At 39.5% G+C, this 21,360-nt stretch overlaps 1 protein-coding gene across 1 annotated transcript in view; it reads right to left on the minus strand.

The window, feature by feature from the left end:
- Positions 1-926: 926 nt before the first annotated feature.
- Positions 927-21,360, minus strand: part of ipo8 (importin 8) — a 113,049-nt gene continuing 92,615 nt past the window's right edge. Inside the window, exons 19-25 of the mRNA XM_043709009.2 lie at positions 16,970-17,067; positions 14,949-15,044; positions 11,353-11,573; positions 9,175-9,380; positions 6,306-6,518; positions 5,499-5,615; positions 927-1,912 (exon numbers count right to left, since the gene is read on the minus strand). Coding sequence (XP_043564944.1) covers positions 1,815-1,912; positions 5,499-5,615; positions 6,306-6,518; positions 9,175-9,380; positions 11,353-11,573; positions 14,949-15,044; positions 16,970-17,067 — 1,049 coding nt within the window. The 3' untranslated portion in view covers positions 927-1,814. The remainder of the gene's footprint in view (positions 1,913-5,498; positions 5,616-6,305; positions 6,519-9,174; positions 9,381-11,352; positions 11,574-14,948; positions 15,045-16,969; positions 17,068-21,360) is intronic.

A 21,360-nucleotide genomic window follows, 5' to 3' on the forward strand; every position in this document is an offset into this window, starting at 1 on the left:
AGGACCTTGTGATCTTGTTCAGATAATCCGAACTTCGGTTAATTGAATTTACCGGATAATCGAGGTTCCTTTGTAATTTTATGCAAGAGATTTTATCATCTATATTGCCTAACTTTGTCATCAGCAAGTTCTGAAAAAATGATTTTCTAAGTCATTATCTAAGTTCTTAACAAATAACGTGAATAATTGAGGCCCTAACACAGATGCTTGTGGATACCATAAAGTAATTAGATTCCTTTTCTTTGATCAGCGCGAACATGCAACATTTCTGTTCCGATATCCTCAAAACTTCAATTTTGAGGAAATCTGCAGGAACGTTTTCACAGCGTCTTCCAAACCCTACAACCACTACCTTCTAGAAGGAAGCAGCAGATACAGGGGAACAGAAGCTCCTGCAAGTAGCCCTCCAAGTCGCTCAGCATTCAAACTTGGAAATATATCGCCGTTTGTTCAGTGTCACTGAATCCATATGTTTGAAACTCCCTCTGCAGGCAGGTGTACTTACACCAATAGACAGTAGTACTTCAAAAAGGCAGTTCGTGTCTACCTTCTCAAAAGCAACTAAGGATGTTCAAGAAATACTGGCCTGGCCAGTGAGACTTGCATCCCCTGCAAGTATAAAAAATATTGCTGCTGATTACTTTATAGAATTCTGGAACGTAATGTTTACTTTAAAAGTATTCACCTTAAAAAGTGCTAGTCTAACCCATGGTATGGTTTCCTTTACAACTGTTCCAGTGTTGATTTTCTTGTTCTGTTGTCACATTGAGAGTTCCACTCGCACCTTTCACTTTACCCAGTTGATCCTTTATGATGTCCAGCAGTATAGCTCTTGAACTCTCAGCTGGCTTTCTCAATTTAGCCTAGAACGGTCAAAACTTGCAGCCCTGTTAGATTTCAACAAACAAAATTCATTCAGACAAGTGTGCTCAACCAAAGGTTTTATTGAGGCTCCCAATAGTTGAGAATGAAAACTCACAAGCTCTCTCAAAGAACCAATGTAAAGTACAGTAATCCGGCCGTGACAATTCTGTTTTACCCAGATGGGCATTTGATATTCTAATTAACATAAACAAGAAAATAATTCATTTCAAAAGTCTAAAATCCTCTCATCTGCCATTAAACAGCTAAACGTACTGCCAGAATATTGATATTTTTCAACTGTGCACGGTTATTAAAATTTATCCCCCTTTCAGAAAAAAGGAATCACGATTGTCCACCAAGATGGACTTGTGAATTTCCACGTAATTTTAAATGGAGCTGCAATTCTTTTATCTCTAAGGCTACCACTGCTATCACAAATCACAGAAACCCACAGGTTCTTTTACCAAGGATAATATTTTAAATGTTAAAACAGTTACCACACGTAAATTTAAAAATAGCAGAGCTGCAATAAACAGATTCTTTTTAAATCTCTGGTAAATATTTAAAAAAAAGTTAAAGTACTTTTCTTTAAAATCATGCCACTTCTTTCCAAACTAAAATCTGAGGCAATCCACATGCGACAGAAGGCACTATGTATCTGTATTAACCCGTCAAATGCCTGTATTTTGGGAACCTGAGAGGTGGTAGTTAACCAAATCTTTCCCCGTAGTGCCTGCAGAGGGAGAGGGTGGGAGAGAGGAGATGATTTTCACTCCATTCACTTAAGGAAGAAAATAAACACCGACAAAACCCTCAAATGATAAAGTTATGATTCAGCACTGGAAGGGTTCAACACCAGTACCGAAGGTCTACCGACAGCTTCAGTAATGCTGATGGATGGAAGATTTTTTTCATGATGCCCTGAAGTTTAATAGAATGCCATCTGTAAGTCAGTTATCCCCTGGAGTTGCTCCAAAATTGAACGCTGTGGGAACTGGTGCAGTTATGTCAAATGTATAGCCACCCTGTCCTTCAATTTTCTTGGATTCTAAGAAAATGAAAGAAAATGAGATATTGATCAGAATTCAAACCTGAAATAGGAGAAGAATTAAATCACACAATTACAACATATTACTTATTTTCCAAAAATCCATCTGGAAAATCTCAATGCTAACTCAGTTTAAATGTTATTGTTGAATTTAAGAACACCAAGAAAATAGATACAGGAGTCACTCATGTACCAAATTCCAGCTTTGTTCATTCTGTTTTTATTGGAATTCTGAAGCAGGCCTGCAGTTGTCTCCACCTCTACTCCCATTAGTTCATTAATGTCAAATAAATTTGATTCAGCTCAATTTGTAAAAGTTTCTGCTGCACTGAATACCAAAATAGCATTGTTCCCAGATATTCAAGCAGTCTGACACAAATTAGATGTAATCAAATATTACAGCACTAAGTAACTTTTAAACAAATGGGAAGTTAACAGTATTTGCCTCTGGGTCCAGGTTGCAAAGAAAATCTGCCAGCCATTTCCAATTGGGGTTTCAACGCTCACCAATGACAAATATATTCTAATACCACTTAAAGTCTGAACTTTTCTTCAAATCCTGAATTGTGAAAATGAAAATGCATCATATCTAGTTTATCTTAATTTGAAAGTTATGATACCTTCTATGATTCCCAAGGTAATTGCTTAGGATTTTCGGAGTGAAAAATGAAGAATCATGGAACGGCACCCAATCTGGTCAGTAAAAGGCCTGACAACAAAAGCATTGTTTGACTTGTAGCTGACCAGATGATGGCCAGGCTCATTTAAAAGCCCCAAATATTTTGCCATATGAAATGAAATATGACGTAAAAACTCAGAAAAGCATACAGGTAAATCACTGAAACGCACATGCATACATCCAAAGCAGAGGAAGAATTAGAATTATAATTGTGACAGGGAATTATTAGTGGTTTTCACACCGAAGTTCCATACATTTTGTGGAACACAACCATAAAAGTTATATTGGATAAACCTTTCACATCAAAACTTCGCTATCCTCTTAACAGTGAGGAATGTACTCAATATACTTATGCCAGCAGAGATAAATTATGTTTCAGTTTCTAAAATATCCTGAAAGTCCATTGGAAATAGCATGAATTTCAGGCTTGTGAACTGTCCAATCAGTCCTTTATTCAAAAAAACCAAAAAAAAACTTGCAGCATTTCATAATTTCAGCTATCTAATGTTAAGATTTAATTTCATCTGAACACTACTTTCATTGTACCCATTGGGGTCTGAAGAGCTCTTCCAGCTTTTCAAACACACATCTATTTCTTTATTGTGTCACTTGATGCCACAACATGAATTAGGGTTCAACACAGACTGCTCGTGGAGAAAAAGTCAAGAACTGTCTTCAGTTTAGGCTTCAAAGTAACTCCATTTATTATATTCTAACATTAAACAGATATACACAACAATCACAGATATACTAGACTTTGATCTTAGAGTCACATTTGGTGAGGACTAATTTATCATCTTGTGTTCATGTCCAAATGCTTCATTTGAGTTTTGTGGTTGTGTTTTATAAGAGAGTGCAACGCAGTGATCAGCGTGCTCTAACTCCACCCAAATTGTTCTAGTGATGCTCAGTGACGTGCACTTCTGTAACATCTTTGCAAGGTTGCACTAGGGTCTTGATCTTGCTATGCAACAGCTACGGTAATTGTTTCAGTAACTTTGCAATCATTTAAACAACAGTTTTGAAGTCACACAATTTCAAGTTGGATTGACAATGCAATAAGACTTCCTGTGGAACTCACTACCAGAAGCAGTGGTTGAGGTGATTAGCACAGGTGCATTTAAGTGGATAAACTAATAGACAGATAGATGTTGTGAGCTGAAGTATCCTTGATGGAGACTTTTGTTAAGCATAAGTACCAACACAGATCAATTGGGCCAAAAAAATATTTTTTGCTGGCAGAAACTTCATTTAATTCCATGTAAGATTTCCTTAGTTTGAAACCATAGAGGAGGTTATGAATAAACTAACAGTTTTGTTAATTCTGTTTATCTTCCCAAAAGCTTACCAAACTTTCTGGTTTGACACTGAATTGTGAGTGTTGTTGATCAAGTCCACTAGTGACATCAGCAGGCAATCCACAGTACTGCAGAAACTTATTTGTTACCAGCCAAAGGAGAACATTTTAAAGCTTTTAGAGGGTGGTGAAAGGGGGAGTTGAATTCATCAAGTCCCCATTTAATGCTGCCGTGTTTTATGTTGTTTAGTTTTAACAATCAGTTCATGAAATATTTTGTGTTGTGAGATTTTTAACATGTTATTTCCTGCTAGTCTGATCAGCACCATTTTGTAGTGACCTCTCCCACTCCCTTATTCACCTTTTTGCTGCTGCCCTCTGCCTTACAGTCTCTTTCATTTTCTCAGTCAATTTGCTGCCAATCCTTCCTCTCTAAACTTCTCAATCTCCAAGTCTCCCACTTGCTACTTACTGAACCTCTCATTCAGTGTCCAGGTGCAGATCTGATCTGAAACCGGAGCTTTATGGTTGTGAAAGTGCATACCTGGATTGTGCAGCAATACCATGCTGAAGTTAGAAAGGATGCTATTCTCTGTAAAAAAAAACCTCTCACTGTGAACTGGAAACGAGTGGTGAGAGGCAGAAGCAATGGTGCTGCTACCCATGGTGAGCCTTTACTCACCAGATTCTGGATCACTTGCGCAACTTGCTCCTGACCCAACAGCATCATCTTGGAAGCAAATACCGAAGTTTATTCAGACTGTAAGGTAATCTATCCTTCTTCCTCATTCACTTAACCTTTACACAGAAGAAACAAGGAGCGTGCTAATTGTTGGTGGGGTTTGGAGGACCAAGATTTTTAGGCCGGATTGAAGACACATCTTTGTGTGCTCACCAGTTTAATCGAGCACAACAAATAATGCTTCAGTGGCTCCTTCTGCCTCTTGCTTGTCATTTTGAAACCACCCTTTCACAAAAAGGGAAGCAATGAGCAGAAGCATTTTTAAGAATAATCTTGATTATAACAGCCATAACTCAGTACGTCTGCACAATCAGGATCTGCACTTCCACAATCCCAGAGTTCCAAATGTGGATAGGATCTGGACCACAAAAGGAAAAGGTTGAGGAGATTGAAGCAGTGAGTGGGGAACTGGGGAAGTGGGAGGTTCAGCGAGATGGGATGTCAAAAAGTAGGAAAGGTTGTAAGTTTGAGAGTCTGCAGCAATCAGTAAGATTAGAGATATATATGTATGTGAGCTAGCCAGATAGGTAACAAGCAGGAGGTACTGTCAGCAGTACGTTACAATTTTTCTTTTTATATTTTGTACTTTGTCTTGAAAGTTATTTCATTTACCAGAAATAGAATTTAGCGATATGAATCATTATAACTTGAAGACTATGTTTTCGATGAGGAAAGTCCTAGAGAACCTAACTACATCTTGTAAATTGGTTTTCATGGAAAAATGCAATTTGTTTAAAATTTTTTAACTTAATGTTGTAACTATCAATTTAAGTGAGGACTAATTTCATGCTCAGAGTCCAAATATTCTTAACATTTATTGCCAGTTATACTTTAAAAAAAATACAATGCTGCAATACTTGGCACTGACCTGCTTCAATTTTCCGTTGTTCTGTCAGTGTAAAGATTTCCTGCAACTGTTTCTTCTGGTCCTCACTCAAGGGGGCAGTGAGAGTCTGGTACCAGGCAGCATCCCTGCTCTGTACCCCTGTATCAAAAACAAGCCCAGATTGTAGAGCACACAATTCTCCCACAATAATAATGGCATACCTCTCTGTCTGCAATGCATAACATGCAGATGCAATGAAACACCTTCCAAAGTTTCAAGGAGAGAATGATTGGCGCTGTTGCTGTTAAAGGTGCTCTTTTTCCCTTTGGTCATCTCTTGAGTTTCAATGGAGTGGAGAGTGAGTAGCTATGGCAGCAATGTGATTTTACAGAAAACCAGCAAGCTGGTTAACTTTGCAACTTTAGACTTTAGTCATTTATTTTCTCAATGGAGTAGCAGTAACAGGAAACTCTGATCAAAAAATTCACAGTTGAGAGATATGATTGCAATGCTCAAAAGGACACCCTCCTCGCCAAGTTAGAAGTGTTTGCAGTTACACAATGAGCATTTATCAATATTACTGCTAGCAGGTGACAATGTGCTGATACACAAACAAAATGTTCTTTTTGACACATTTTAAGCCATTTTAGTTGTTAAAATCAATTATTTCACTGGAGAACAATTTATGCAATGCTCGTGTTTTATTTGCAATATACTTCTTTGCAGTATGGCATTGGACTAATATAAATTGTGATCCAAGGAAAACAAGATTATTTTTAAGAAATCATCAGATTCTCATCTCATTTAGTTAAATGATTAAATTTCAATATGGGCATACAAAACACATACTTAGGAGTGCTGATGTAAAAATCTGATATTCATCAACACTGTTGTCTTCATCTAGAGGTGTGGAGAATCCTTCCAGAGCAGTTTCTTCTAAACCATCTTCATCCCACTCATCATCATCATCCTCATCATCATCCTGCACCTGATGCTGCTCCAACATATCCAGGTATTGCTGCCCTGCTTCGCGAATGTCATCTTCATCACTTGGAATCTCTTCTGAAATTGAAAGTTATGTTTTAGACAGAAAATCTTTGTTCAACAAACCATGGACAGATTAAGGATTACGTCAGGGTAAAGAAAAGATCATTGTTACTCAACTGATGCATTGGCCAGTTAAACCAGGAAGCAGTTATCTATAGAAAGCCATGATTCATAATTTAATTCTTGTCAGCTAAGGTAGCTGCTGGAGAGACACTGCTGTCAGTATCAGCACCCCTGATTTCTATATCTGATTTTTTTCCGATTTTACAGTAATCCCTGTTGGAAGTATGTATAATTACCATGAAAGGACTGTCAAGATAAAAGAATGAAACATTTTTAACAAAGACAATCACCTGAAAGCCAAATTTGATTCCTGGTATATGCTGATTTAATTAATATGAGATGAGAAGACCATTTAAATGCATAATGCTCACTCTATTCACCGAATGATAGAACATTCGACCACTGGTGACATTAGGATAAATGAAGCGAAAGAAAAATATGCTGGGCTCTTGCTTCATGGATTAATGATCATTTCTGGTCTTGAAAATTAAGTAAACTTCTCATATCCTAAATGTATGCTTCCAATTAAGAGATCCAACTTCAAGAATCATCTTAGTTATCATCTTTATATTGCAATAACCATCATCAGATATAACAAAAATTTATCCTTAATTTGCCCTACTTCACTTTTTAGAATTTTGGTTTCCCCATAGTTATTGTATATTGATCAATTACTGCTGATTTATAGTCACTGACTGTAAGTTCTGCTCAAATACTTCATAGTAAAACTAAAATTTATTAGCCTTTTGTACTTAAATCCTAATTCCTTGTCCTGAACAGATAGTAGAACCACATCTGAGAGTTACACATCAATCTTCAGCAACTATTAATCTTCAGCAACTTCAGATGGGGCGGCACAGTGGTTAGCACTGCTGCTTCACAGCGCCAGAGACCTGGGTTCAATTCCCGCCTCAGGCGTCTGACTGTGTGGAGTTTGCACGTTCTCCCCGTGTCTGCGTGGGTTTCCTCCGGGTGCTCCGGTTTCCTCCCACAGTCCAAAGATCTGCAGGTTAGGTGAATTGACCATGCTAAATTGCCCCTAGTGTTAGGTAAGGGGTAAATGTAGGGGTATGGGTGGGTTGCGCTTCGGCGGGGCGGTGTGGACTTGTTGGGCCGAAGGGCCTGTTTCCACACTGTAAGTAATCTAATCTAAACAAGTATTGATCGTGACCTCACCTATAGTCTCCAAAGTTCCTTCTACAGTCTTCATTTCCCTATTATGGAATGTGGATGTTCCTGGCAATGCTATTTGTTGCCCATTCTTAACTGCCTTGAAATGAAAGGATTGATCGGGTAATTTTAGGGAGCAGTTAAGAATCAGTTAAGATTGCTGTGGATCTGTAGTCACATAGAAGCCAGTCCAGGTAAGGATGACAGATTTTCCTCCCGAAAGAACACTGCTGAACAGATGGGGTTTTATGACTTAATGATATTTTCATGGCTATTATTCTGGACTTCCTTAATTAAATCTACTGAATTCAGATCACATCAGCGTTGCAGTGGGATTTGAACCAGTATCCCATGGGTCTCCAGTTTACTGGTTCAGTGACATTACCATTACAGCACTGTCTCCCAAATAAAATGAAGCAGCTTCTGCAGCACTTAATAAATGCAATTTAGCATGGCCCAACAAGTCCACACCGACCCGCCGAAGCGTAACCCACCCATTCCCGTATATTTACCCCTTTACCTAACACTACAAGCAATTTAGCATGGCCAATTCACCTGACCTGCACATCTTTGGACTGTGGGAGGAAACCGGAGCACCCGGAGGAAACCCACGCAGACACGGGGAGAATGTGCAAACTCCACACAGTCAGTCGCCTGAGTCGGGAATTGAACCCGGGTCTCTGGCGCTGTGAGGCAGCAGTGCTAACCACTGTGCCACCGTGCTGCCCTATTGGCTATTGGCTAAGAAGTCTCAAACCTGCTTCCAGCTCAATTTGACAAAACAGCTTGTCCACACTTCATGGAGAATCGTCATCATAATTAATCTTCAAGAGGTTATTAAATTATTAAACAACACTTTGCTCAGTCCATTTTGCACTCAATAAAAATTGTGGGATAACAGTGAGAGCAAAAGTAACCTCAGATTTTTGATCTCCTTTACTTTCTCTGCAACAAGCATCATGCAGCCTAGGAACACATGCTCATGAGTAAAATAATTACTTTGGTGCTAAATGAGTTAACTCTGGGATTGGTTATAAAACCTCTCTCAGACACAGGTCGAAATGGCTTTAAATGACAGTAGTACTATCACAAATGGTGTCAGCATCCCTTGGGGCTGGTTAGGGGAAGGAAAATTAGGAACCTCACTGCTGACAACTATCCAACAACCTCAGATGGAAAATGAACCAGTGGATGTTAGTTAGCTGTATTATTCTGTTTGTTTGGGTTCCACCAGCCATTACAGCAATAGTCAAATAGCCTGCTGATTCTCAAAATATTGGCTAAATAGAGAAGGCACCAGATGCCTTCAGCCCAAAACCCAGAGTTCACTCCTTGAGAACAGGAAAAGAAAATGGGGAAGAAATTAAACTATATGCATATGCTGAAGAGAAGCCTGCATTCATTAGAAAAGTAAATGCATAACAAAGAAACAAAGAACCGTTTTCTTCAATGTCCTCATGTGCTTCTTCTCCATTCTCATTCTGGTCATTGGGAGCTCTGCTTGCATATGCTCGCTTTAGACCAAGAAACAGAAGCAGCAACGAAGGTAGAATTTGAGCAGCCACAGCATCCACAGCTTCGGGTCTGTTTTGCATTTCCATTAGCGTGCTCAGACCAATGATGCAGACCTTCCGATCGTGAAGTCTGGTAATAAAAGCAATTATAATAGAGGCATGAAATGCAGTCAAAACACATCACTAAATCCAATGCAGGTAGATAAGCTTGAATTCATTTAACAATTTTCTTTTAAACATTTTAAAATAATCAAAATAAATGAAGCGAGCAATGAAAAATTTACTTATGGTATGTGCACTATAAAACTTTTTGATTATCTTTATTACTACACATCATTGCTACTGCAGTTAACAAGTTTTACTGCTATCACAGAGACAAATAGTATAAATTTGAGATGAATTAATTTACATTGTGTGCCAGTCTGTTGCAACACTTAATCTTTCTATATCCTTCCACACTGGAACTTCCACAAATGGAGCAGATTGCTATCTAATGGATAATGAAAACTGGTGGAGAATTGAGACACAGGGGTTTTTAGTCCTTTTTATGCCTTTCGATGGTTGAATTTAGATTATGTAATCAAATTTTCAGCTTGAGAACACTCACATTAAACCATGTTGAAAATGGGGCACTCAATACAGTCTTGAATGGTCCTGACTTGCAATAGTCTCTTAACCTAGAGTCCAGAGGGTGAGTGAGAGCCCCAAATGCACAGTGCAAACTCCTATTTAGATTAGATTCCTTACAGTGCGGAAACAGGCCCTTTGGCCCAACAAGTCCACACCAACCCTCCAAAGAGCAACTCACCCAGACCCATTACCCTACATTTACCCATGACTAATGCACCTAACACTATGTGCAATTTAACATGGCCAATTCACCTGACCTACACATGTTTGGACTGTGGGAGGAAACTGGAGCACCCGGAGGAAACCCACGCAGACACGGGGAGAATGTGCAAACTCCACACAGACAGTCACCCAAGGCTGGAATTGAACCTGGGACCTTGATGCTGTGAGGCAGCAGTGCTGACCAGTGAGCCACTGTGCTGCCCCATTAACTCCCAACCAAAGGAAATGAGCAAAGCCTTTAATAATTTAAAACAGACACTAAATCATATTGCAGGCTTCTCATCCTCAGTATCAATTGTCTCACAGCGTTTCTAATCTTTGCTAATACTAACTGTTAGTATTAAGGACTGCAGATGCTGGAGAGTCAGAGCTGAAACGTGTGGTGCTAGAAAAAGCACAGCAGGTCAGGCAGCATCCGAGGAGCAGGACAGTCAACATTTCACGCATAAGCCCTTCATCAGGAAAAGGCTTATGCCTGAACTGTTCAATCTCATGTTCCTTGGATGCTGCCTGACCTGCTGTGCTTTTTCCAGGGCCACACTTTTCAACTAATATTGTTTGTCAACCATAAAAATAATTTTGGTGAATCTACACTGTCCAGAATGTATCAATGGTTCAAATGCCCTTTTGATAATGAGATTTTTGAAACTGCAGTAACTTTTTACGCTGATGTGGACTGACCAATGTTTTTTGTTTATATTCCTGTGCTGATGTGCAGAAGAGGACAGCAAAAAAAAAACAAATGGGGCAGAATGCCTATTTTCTAAAGTCATCTAATAAATAGAAACTGCTCTAACTATATATTATAGCAATAAACACACCCAAGATGCATTCATGTTCATAGGACCAAACGTATACAATCCTATTTTAATTTTAATACCAGTAGCAAGAAAAGCTAACCTTCATTTTTGATCCTTATGTTATTTCCTACACCATGTCTTCCGACTGACTGAAAGAATGGTACAATAATTTTTGAGAATCAACATTATACAATGTATAGTTTCAATGCCTTTCAATAATGAGGGGTTGGAAACTGCAGAAACTCGTAGTCCAAGCTATCTAAATGTTTTTTGTGTAAATACTCCTCGCTGTGTGCAAGTACTAAAAGAAAACAAACACCGCCTGCCTTTTTGCAGCTTTACCTCTGTCTTCAACCTTGTGTCAGCACCTTATGATGAGATTTGCAGCCGTTCTTGTAATTCAGCAAAGAACCAACACTGATTATTTACCTGAGCAAAGGATTTGCTTACCCAAGAAAGCAATCTGTGTCATTCATCCACTGATTAATGAACTGTGCTGTGATAGGTTCCGCGCTGTGTGAAAAGCGAATGTTTTCCAAGGTAGTCACAAGCAGCATGGGGTTGTAGTAAAGGGCTGCAATGGCCACCTGAAGACACATGGTCCGGAGTTCACTCGTTTTAACTCCTCGTGTTAGTCGCTCCAGGACTGCTTCAACAAACAATGGAATACACTAGTGAGACAGAGAAAATATACACACTTTTAGAATTTTCAGGTTGTAGATGGAAGCTGCCGCTTTTTTCTTCAAAATCAATTTTCACCCCTACAATTCTGCACTGACTGTCTGGTAACTTGTTCATTTCTAATGTGCAAAAAATGGAACATTTATTAAACGATTCTTTTTAGAATAGGCATAAAAATGTCTTTTAAGAATTGTTTTGCTTAGAATTAGGCTACTTCATTAGCAAAATAGGTTTCTTTCTCTCTCCAGAAATATATGGGAATAATATCACCTGCAAATTGCTCTACAAGACAGTCACCATCCTGACTTGGAAATATATTGCCGTTGAGTCGCTGGGTCAAGATCCTGAAATTCCCTCCCTTACTGCCTTGTGGGTCTACCTACCGCACATGGACTACAGCAGTTCAAGCAGCTTCTGCCTTCTCAAGGGCATCTAGGGATGGGCAGTAAATAGTTCCTGCAAGCATCCATGTCACTTGAGTCACCCTTCCATATTGACATTCCAAGTAGCTGGGATAGTGCCTTCTGTATTCCCTTATCTATGACAGGGTTTAAAAACGAGCTAGAGATGTTCCTGGTAGAATGTACATTTCCTCAAGCTAGGAGGTGGGCAAAGTAGGAGGGGCCCATTCGGACATTTGGGTACTGGTTCTGTATTAATTGCATGGAGTGGTTCAAAAAAGTGATTTACCAGTTTACCTAAACCTAATGCGAATCTATCCCAGTAATAGGGAACATCAACAATGCTTCGAGACAAGGGCCAGTTCAGACCCTTTAAGTGACAATGCTATCAGTAATTGCAGTTTTCAGAAGTGGAAAAGCACAGCAGGTCAGGTAGCATCCAAGGAGTAGGAGAATCGATGTTTTGGGCATAAGCCCTTCTTCAGGAATGTGGGCAGAGGGGGAAGGGAGCTGAGAGATAAATAGGAGGGTGGGGGTGAGGTGACTGGGAAGGTGACAGGTAAATGCTGGTGGAGGCTGATGGTGATAGGTCGGTGAGAAAGGTGGAGCGGAAGATGGACAGGTAGGACAGGTCAAGAGGGCGGTGCCTAGTTAGAGGGTTGGATCTGAGATGAGGTGGGGGAGGGGAGATGCGGAAACTGGTGAAGTCAACATTGACGCAGTGTGATTGAAGGTGAGGTGTTCTTCTTCCAGGTGTCGGGTGGCTTGGATTTGGCGGTGGAGCAGGCCCAGGACTTGCATGTCCTTAGCAGAGTGGAAGGGAGAGTTGAAGTGGTCAGCCACAAGGCGGTGGGGTTGTTTGTTGTGTGTGTCCCAGAGATATTCTCTGAAACATTCCGCGAGTTGGTGTCTTGTCTCCCCAGTGCAGTGGAGACCATATCAAGAACAACGGACCCAGGAGATGAGGTATTTGGATGTGCAGAAAACACTCTGCCACATGTGGAAGGATCGTTTGGGACCTTGGACAGAGGTGAGGGGGGAGGTGTGAGCACAGATTTTACTCTTCTTGCGGCGGCGGCAAGGAAAGGTGCCGGGAGCGGAGGGTAGATTAGTGGGGTGCGTGGACTTAACGAGGGAGTTGCGGAGGGAATGATCTCTGCGGAATGCCGCGAGGAGTGGGTTTGGAAAAATATCTGTGGTGGTGGGGTCTGATTGTAGGTGGCAGAAATGGTCCGGCGGATAATGCACCTTGGAGGTGTAAAACCCTGCACGCACATTTCCCCCTTCTCTATCCTTCCTGGAAAATGTCATGTTAAAAGATGATTGGGTTTAGTCTTAATCCATTTGGCAGTTAAATATTCTGCGAATACTTTCTATGAAAACAATAAAACAGTCCCTTGGGTCAGGTGCCAGACTGCTATAGGTACTCAGTTAGCTATCTCAAGTGTCAACCTAGAAGGGAGGCCTGAAAAATAAACAAGGAGAAAAACAGCTCAACTGAATATTTCATGTCTGATCTCCTTTGCAGTTCCTGTTTTCAAGTGAATACTTGGCATTATTTCATTGCATAAACCAGGCCCCTTTCAATAGTTAATGCCCAAGATTGTAGTGATGAGACTCTCTCATTGGTGCAATTTTACAACTGACACGCTTTCATAAAAGTTGCAGACTGATGTATCACGAGGCCTTAACCACAAAACCAAAAGCATATTCACACCATAATTCTGAATATGGAAATGAATTTTAAGGAAGAACAGTGCATCACTGTGAATCATCCAAGGAAGACTGGCTGCAATCAGCATCACAGTGCAGCAGATTGAGGAGTGGGCTGCAGTTAACATTGCTGTAAGGCAGCTGCAAACAGTGGACTCTCAAATGGACGTTCTCCTAATAAGGGAAAACCTGGAATTAGGGGCCAGGATTTAACAATAAAGTGGCTGCCCATTTAAGACAGAAATGAGGAGAACATTGTTTTCTCTCAGAGGGTTGAGAGTCTTTGGAATTCTCTTTCTCAAAAGGCAGCCGATGCAGAAACTTTAAATATTTTTAAGGCAGAGAGGCACAGGTCCTTGATTACCAAGGGGATTACTGGGTTATGCAGTAATATAGAGTCAAGGCTAAAATCCGATCAGCCATTATTTTATTGAATGATGGAGCAGGCTCAAAGTGGTCAAACGGTCTACTGTCGTTCCTTCTTTATATGTTCATAGTAACTTTTACAGATGAGATTTGAATCACAGTATAGGATATAGAAAACACAATGTCATAGTCTAAAATCATAAATAGATTATTAACTCAGAGAAAACCTTAAGTCTAGCCTTGAATGAGGTAGAAATAAGAAGCTAACGATAGTTTCAGACAGCACAGGATCTGACATGCACAAGAGAAACATGCCCACTTGTAAGAGAAAACATGTTAATCTTGATTCAAGCCTGCAGGCTGGACCTATTGTGTCAACATCAATCTAAACATACAGCATGAGTCAGGACATTTGTGAATACATCATAACAGCTGGATCTAGCATTGTACAACAGTGAGGTTCTGAGATATCCCTCTGCAATACTGAATGCTGCGACTGCATGGGGAAGAGGATTAGCTAGTATGAGGATACAAATGAACTGCTAAAATGAAACAAAAACTGAAATGGTTCACTGGTCACTCAGTTGGTAGGAGTTGGAGATTCTACGCATTAGCTGCAGAATTCTGCTGAACAAACTAATCCAACATTTCCGAATGAACTGCCCATTCAGCATTTTACATATAAATTTGCTGACCTTGTGCTGAACAAATCCATGGATTAATTAATCATCTCCATAATTTATAGAAAGATCAATTACCGTCAGTTAATCAAGCCTATACAATACAATGCTCCAATTGGCCTCAGGTGACCTACTACCCTTTCATGCGGAAATCAAAGTTAGAGATTTTATGCCGAGGTACATTCACGTGGATCCATCAAGTTACCTGATCAATGCCCTTCCCTCGACATTGAAGGATGATCACCTCAAGCAGTTTTGCAGCATGGCATTCTGCATCTTCCCCAGCATCCCCAGTCAGGACCTGAGAATATATTACACAATTTCTGGTTTGCAGAATGAAGAACTAAATTTGAAAACAATTATACAAGGGCCAAATAAATACACCACCTTTACTTAAAACCTACTGTAAAATATAGACAAGTTGTCTACATGGGCAGTGATGATAATGGCGAAGACTAAGATACTTTTTTTTAAAACACCCCTAGCACTTCTTTCAACAATGATATTCATAGAAACAAAGAATGGTTACATAGCACAGAAGGAGGTCATTTGACCCTTCGTGTTTGTACTTTGTCTTTGTAAGAGACACTTACTCGTCCTACTTTTGCCCACAGCCCTGCATATTTTTGTTTCTCATCAAATGATTATCCAGTTCTCACCTGAAAACCTTTACTGAATCTGCCTTCATCATACAATTGGTAGTGCTTTCCAAATCCTAACCATTCGGTATGTAAAACAAAATATTGCTCAAGTCACTAATACTTCTTTTGCCAATCACCTTTCGCCAGTCTTGTCTCCTGTCGAAAGAAACAGTTTCTCCCTATTTACTCTGTCATTATCTGCAACTATGTTGCAATGCTATGATCAACTAGTGATGAAGCCATGAGTAAACTTTTGCTCGTTTAATTAGCAATATATTATGTAAGGCCTGAATAATTTGTGAACAACTATGCCTAGGACAGGAGTGAGTGAAACAAAGAGAATTGGCAAAAATTCTCAAATGAGGGTCTGATATAATTCCCAATTTTCAGAGCGTAAAGGAATACACTGTAATCGTAACACTTATTTTTAACCCATTTCCATTCTCTATTCTTTCTAGAAAACATTCTACATAGCAAATATCAGATGACAATGTGTCCCCATCACCTCCCAAGAATCTGGGCATGTAAGCCTCAACATGGATGCTGGCATTTATATTGCTAGAGGAACTCAGCCAGGCCCAATGTCCTGTCACCTCATGTGTATTTCTGACAGAGGTTGCTGATTACAATGCTGCAACCCAATCTAGGTGCACTACAGTCAATCTAAAAAAATGGAAAGTTCACAGGTGGCACTGATTGTACCTTTCTCAGGTAGAGGATGAGACACCTTGAAAGGAATAAAAAAATTAACCCAAACTTTGCTTCACTGTAAATATCTGATTTAGTCAGATTCATAAAAAATATAAATACAATTAACTTCTCAGCATCAGCATTTCTTACAAGAACAAAATTAAATTTAGTATTCTGTGCAAATTCACCATCCTCCATAATTATCTGGCAGCACTGAATGGCTGTCGATTTAAGATTCCCGCCAAAATTTAAGCACATAATCTGCGCTGATAGTTGGCCTCCCATCCATTCCTAAAATGCAATTTATCTAAAACTTGGCTTCCCATATCCTATTTTAAAAAAAACTTGATCCACACATTTGAATCCTGTCACGCTTCGTAATTTCCTATTTCCATAAAGTCAGTCACTATTCCATCTGACAATAGCTCTTGCCTGTACTCTGCCATATTACTCTAACTTTAGCCTCCTGTAAATGACTTATTGGATTAAAAAAGTGCTGACTTACTGGAGATGCCACCTTTCATATGAGACATTAAGCCAAAGATTCCTGTTCTGAGGGGCATTAACCCAATTGCTCTGTGGGACATTCAGCCAAGGATGCCTGTTCTGATAAGTTTAGAAGTTCCCATATTACTTTGCAAAGAGCAGAGAACCTCTCCATGTGAATGAACCAACATTTATTTCTTAGACAATACTACCAAATCAGATTTAATGATCATTAATTTTGTTGCTCTTAACGGGACTTTGAGGGTAAACAAACTGCTGTCTACTCCCACAATATGGTGCTGACTCGACATCAAAAGTAATTCACTTGCAGGAAGGTTTGTGGGCGTAAAAAGTTAGATAAATGTAGGGTTTATCTTTCATTAGCTAATACTTGACTTTAAGAACTCACCTTTTTACACAAGTTATAAATAATCTCTACATTTTTTGGATTAGACAGAAATGCATCAGTGTCTATGGTCACATAATTGTGTAAAAGAGGCATCATATCTGAAAGAGAACAGAAATAGAATTTCTACAGCATGAGCATTTTATATAAATGGGCTTGCTTTACACTTACAATAATATACAATGACTGCTCTGGGTACTGTGTTGCAACTTACATTGGCAGAGTGCACCATCTTTCTTGTCCCACTACTCCACAGGTCAGAGCAAAAAAGTAAAATACTTTTTCCAGTTACAAAGGTGACCAACATCACACACACCCTCCCCCCCACCACCATTTTCCAGCACTTTACCCATTATATAAGCTATGTCTTTTCCACCATTCATCTATATTGTTAAAATGTCATGAAGGTTCAAACCTCTACCATCTTTGTGGGCAGTGAGTTCCAGATACGCACCACCCTCTGCTTGAAAAATGGTCTTTAAATCTCTGAATCTCCTGCTTGGTACCTTAAAATTGCCCCCCTTGCTTATTAAGCACACTATAAAGGAGAAACATTTCTCAATATCTATGCCTCTCATAACTATCACCTCAATCAGGTCCCCCTCTCAGGCTCCTCTAGTCCAAGGAAGACAACTGTAACCTACTGTCTCTATTTATAGTTGAATCACTCCAGTCCAGGAAGCACCATGGTAAATCTCCTCTGCAATCACATCCTTCTTATAGTCTGGCGATCAGAACTTCACAGAGTATTCCAGATGGTGCCTAATTCACATAATGTACAGCTTTATCAAGTTTCAGCGTTGCTCTAATGTTCTGGCTGGTGTGGTCAAATCATAATTAGAAACTGCTGTCCCTGAATTATTTCAAACATAGCTTGTTGGGGAAATATAATTGAGATAAGACCATAGGATGAGCATCAGCAAGCCATTCAGTCCATCAAGTTTCTCCAATATTCAAGGAGATCATGACTTATGCAATAATCCTCAACTTCATTTTCCTGCCTTTTCCCCATGAAATCTGATCCCTCTTACTGATTAAAAATCTGTACCTCAGTTTTTAATATACTTCATGAAACGGCTTCGACAATCTTCTCCGGTAATTAATTCTATAGATTGACTTCTCTCAGCAAGGAAATTCCTCTTCATCTGTGTTTTAAATTAACGAGTCCTTATTCTGAGATTACATTTTTTGTTCGAGGCTCTTCCCACAAGGGGAAGCAACCTTTCCATATCTACCCTGTCAAGTTCCCTAAGGATATTGACAGATTCAATAAGGTTCCCTCTTGTTCTCCTAAACTCCAATGAGACAGCCCCTCCATAACCGGGATCCACCTCATGAACCTTCTCTGGTCTGTCTTCAATGCCAATACATCTTTTCTTCGATGGGGGACCAAAACTGTTCACAATATTTTTGGTGTGTTCTCAGCAATAGCTTGTATAGTCTTAGCAAGACCTCCCTGTTTTATACTCTATTCCTTTTGAAATAAAGTCTAACATTTCATTTGCTTTCCCTATTACCTGTTGAGCTTCTAAGCTGGCTTTTGTGACGACTCCCAAATCCTGATGTGCTGAAGATTACTGCAGCTTACTCTTTCTTTCTTAAATAATATTCAGGTCCTCTATTCTTCCTGCAAAGTGCATAACCTCTCATTTTTTCAAAATCTATTATGTCTTCCAAGTTTCTGCCCATTCGCTGAAGATGTTGATATCCCTCTGCAGACTCTAGGTGTCACTCTCACCACTTGCCTTTCCATCTATTTGTGTATCATTTGTAAACATTGTTATAGTATGTGCACGTCCCTCATCCAAGTCATTAATATACATTATAAGTGAATGTGGCCCTAGCACTGATCTCTGCGACACTCCATTAATTGTAGGTTGCCATTTTGGAAGTACCCCCCAACCTTTCCCAACTATCTGTCCTCTCATTTGTTAGCCAATCCTCTATCAATGCTAATATACTACATCTAACACCAGAGGCTCTTATTAAGTAGTTTAACACGTGGTCCCTTATCAAATGAGTTAAAAAATCACATATATTACATCACTGATTAATCTTTATCTATCCCACTTGTTAATTTTCAAACAGTTCTAATGAATTTGTGAGCATGATATCCCCTTTGTGAAGTCATGCCTGACTCTGCTTGATTCTAGTTTTTGAAACCAGTTTTTCAAATGAACAGGTTTCACCCTGAATTCAAGGAGATTTTCTTTTCACAAGTGAGAATGGTCAGTTCAGCAGCTTGTTCTGAGCAAACTTTTCTCCAACTCAGCTTGTTGATTAGCAGATTGCCCTCCAATGAACCAGACAAAATAAGCATCTCTCCATGCCAGTCACTGTTCAAAATAGCCTCAGCTGAGGTCTAAAGCAAAGCATGCCGTTATAACCAATCGCGATTGGTATGTTAAAAATGATCTCCAAAGTCTACAGTGAATTTTCAATTACCTCTTTTACAAAACAAAACTCAGACATTTCCACAAAATTTGAAATAAATTCAGCTTCCATAATCCTTCAAAAACTCGGGTGTCCCAAGCGTTATTAAATACAAAGCTTTATCATAACAACTGCAGTGTTACCAACTGTCCTCAATTCTCATGTGAAGAAATCAAATTATTTTGCAACTGGATATGTTCAAGTACCTGGTGATTTGATTGTTTTCTTCAACAAAAAGCAATTAAACTTCATTTCATGTCAGACTTTTCCTACAGGAAGAACCCAAGCAGTAAACTTAAAAGCGAGTCCAGCTGAAGAACATAATCATCTTCTAGGTATTCCCAATCATCATTTCCTTTTTGGATACCTGTGTAGAAGTGTGTTTCTTGTTTATTTGGATAGATTTGACTATCTGGCTCCTTTACTTATTCAATAAAATGGTAATTTATTGAAACAACACCAGAAAATGCTGGAAACACACAGCAGTGGTGAGAGAATTTCAGCTCCTCTTTTTTTGTCAAAACTGAAAAAGCTGGATATTTGGCATGTTTAAACCATACACATATCCAGAGAAAATCACAAAAAGACAGGTGAATGATTCATGGAGGACAGGAGAAGTTAAATGAAAAAAGGATGATGATTTAAAGCAAAACAAGCAAATCAAATAAGAAACAAAAGATAGATCGGGAGGTGGTGTATACAGGAATAATAGAACCATTGTTAGATGACGCTTCCCAAAACAGGAGGCAATGATTATGATCTAAAATTATTTAGTCCAGAAGACTCTGAAATGATACGTAGAAAAATGTTCTTTGAGCTTCACTGAAAGAGCTTAGGAAGCCGAAAATTGAATGGCCAACAGCTGCTCGTACTTCTTGTGGTCTTAACTCATTATATTTTCTGGGATGGGCAATTAAAGTGACGAGAAGCTGGAAGTTCTAGGTCACAACTGAAGGTCAAACAAAGATGATTGATAAGTGCCCACCCAAACTGCATTTGGTTCACCAAGCAGAGCAGAAATACAGCATACTCAATTGGAAGAGGTACAGGAAACCTGCTGTCTCAGAAACACTGTTTGGGGTTTTGACCAGAGGAAGCTACAAGGTAACAAACCAGGTATTGCAATGCCTGAGCTTGCATAGGAAGCTGCCATTAGAAGTGAGGGCTGTTGTGGTGACTGAAGAGAGGACCAAGTGACGCGGTAGGAATGATCCTTTAGAATGTCGGAAGAGATGGGATGGAAATACACATTTGATGTTAGCATCTCATATTGGAAGTGGCCGAAATAACAGAGCATCTGTTGAATATGGAGATTGCTAGAGTAGAGGAAGAGAATAAGGATTATGGGATGAAAGAAACAAACAAGGCGATGGTATGGAAATGGAATGGACACATTTGAACATCCTGCAAACCATGGTGGAGGGAAATCCACAGTTGAGGATAAAAAATACATCTTAAAAATACTGATATGGCAGGCGACACAATCAAAATGGAAAATTTGGGACAATGAATTAGAGCCTTTCTGGAAGCATATGGAAGCAGAGTAGTGGTCAGTGGGTTATGCATAGATGCAGATTAACAGCATTATGCCAGTGAAGGAGACAGAAAAGTCAAGGGAAGAGAAAGGTCAGAGTTGGATCACGTGAAGGCGAGGGAACTGTGGCAAATGAAAGTAGGGCAAAAGCGCAAAATGGCGTGCAAAGACCTTAATGTACCGGAAGAAAAGGTGAGGGATGCAATTTAGGAAGATCCAGAGCAAAGAATGTTCAACATATCTCACAAAAAAGACAGATGCGGCGAGCACCTGTATGGATTCAAATTGGAAATCACCTTTTGTTTGGAGGAAGCAGCTGAAGTCAAAGGAAAAGTTACTCATTGTGTGAACAAATGCACCATTCCAGATAGGCTTTGTACAAGGCAGAGGTGGAGGATGTCCTGGTGGTAGCTAGTTTGGGATGGGG

Source organism: Chiloscyllium plagiosum, unplaced genomic scaffold (genome assembly GCF_037043375.1).
Source record: "Chiloscyllium plagiosum isolate Xiang-an unplaced genomic scaffold, Cpla_swu_hap1 HiC_scaffold_19, whole genome shotgun sequence".
Lineage (NCBI taxonomy): Eukaryota > Metazoa > Chordata > Chondrichthyes > Orectolobiformes > Hemiscylliidae > Chiloscyllium > Chiloscyllium plagiosum.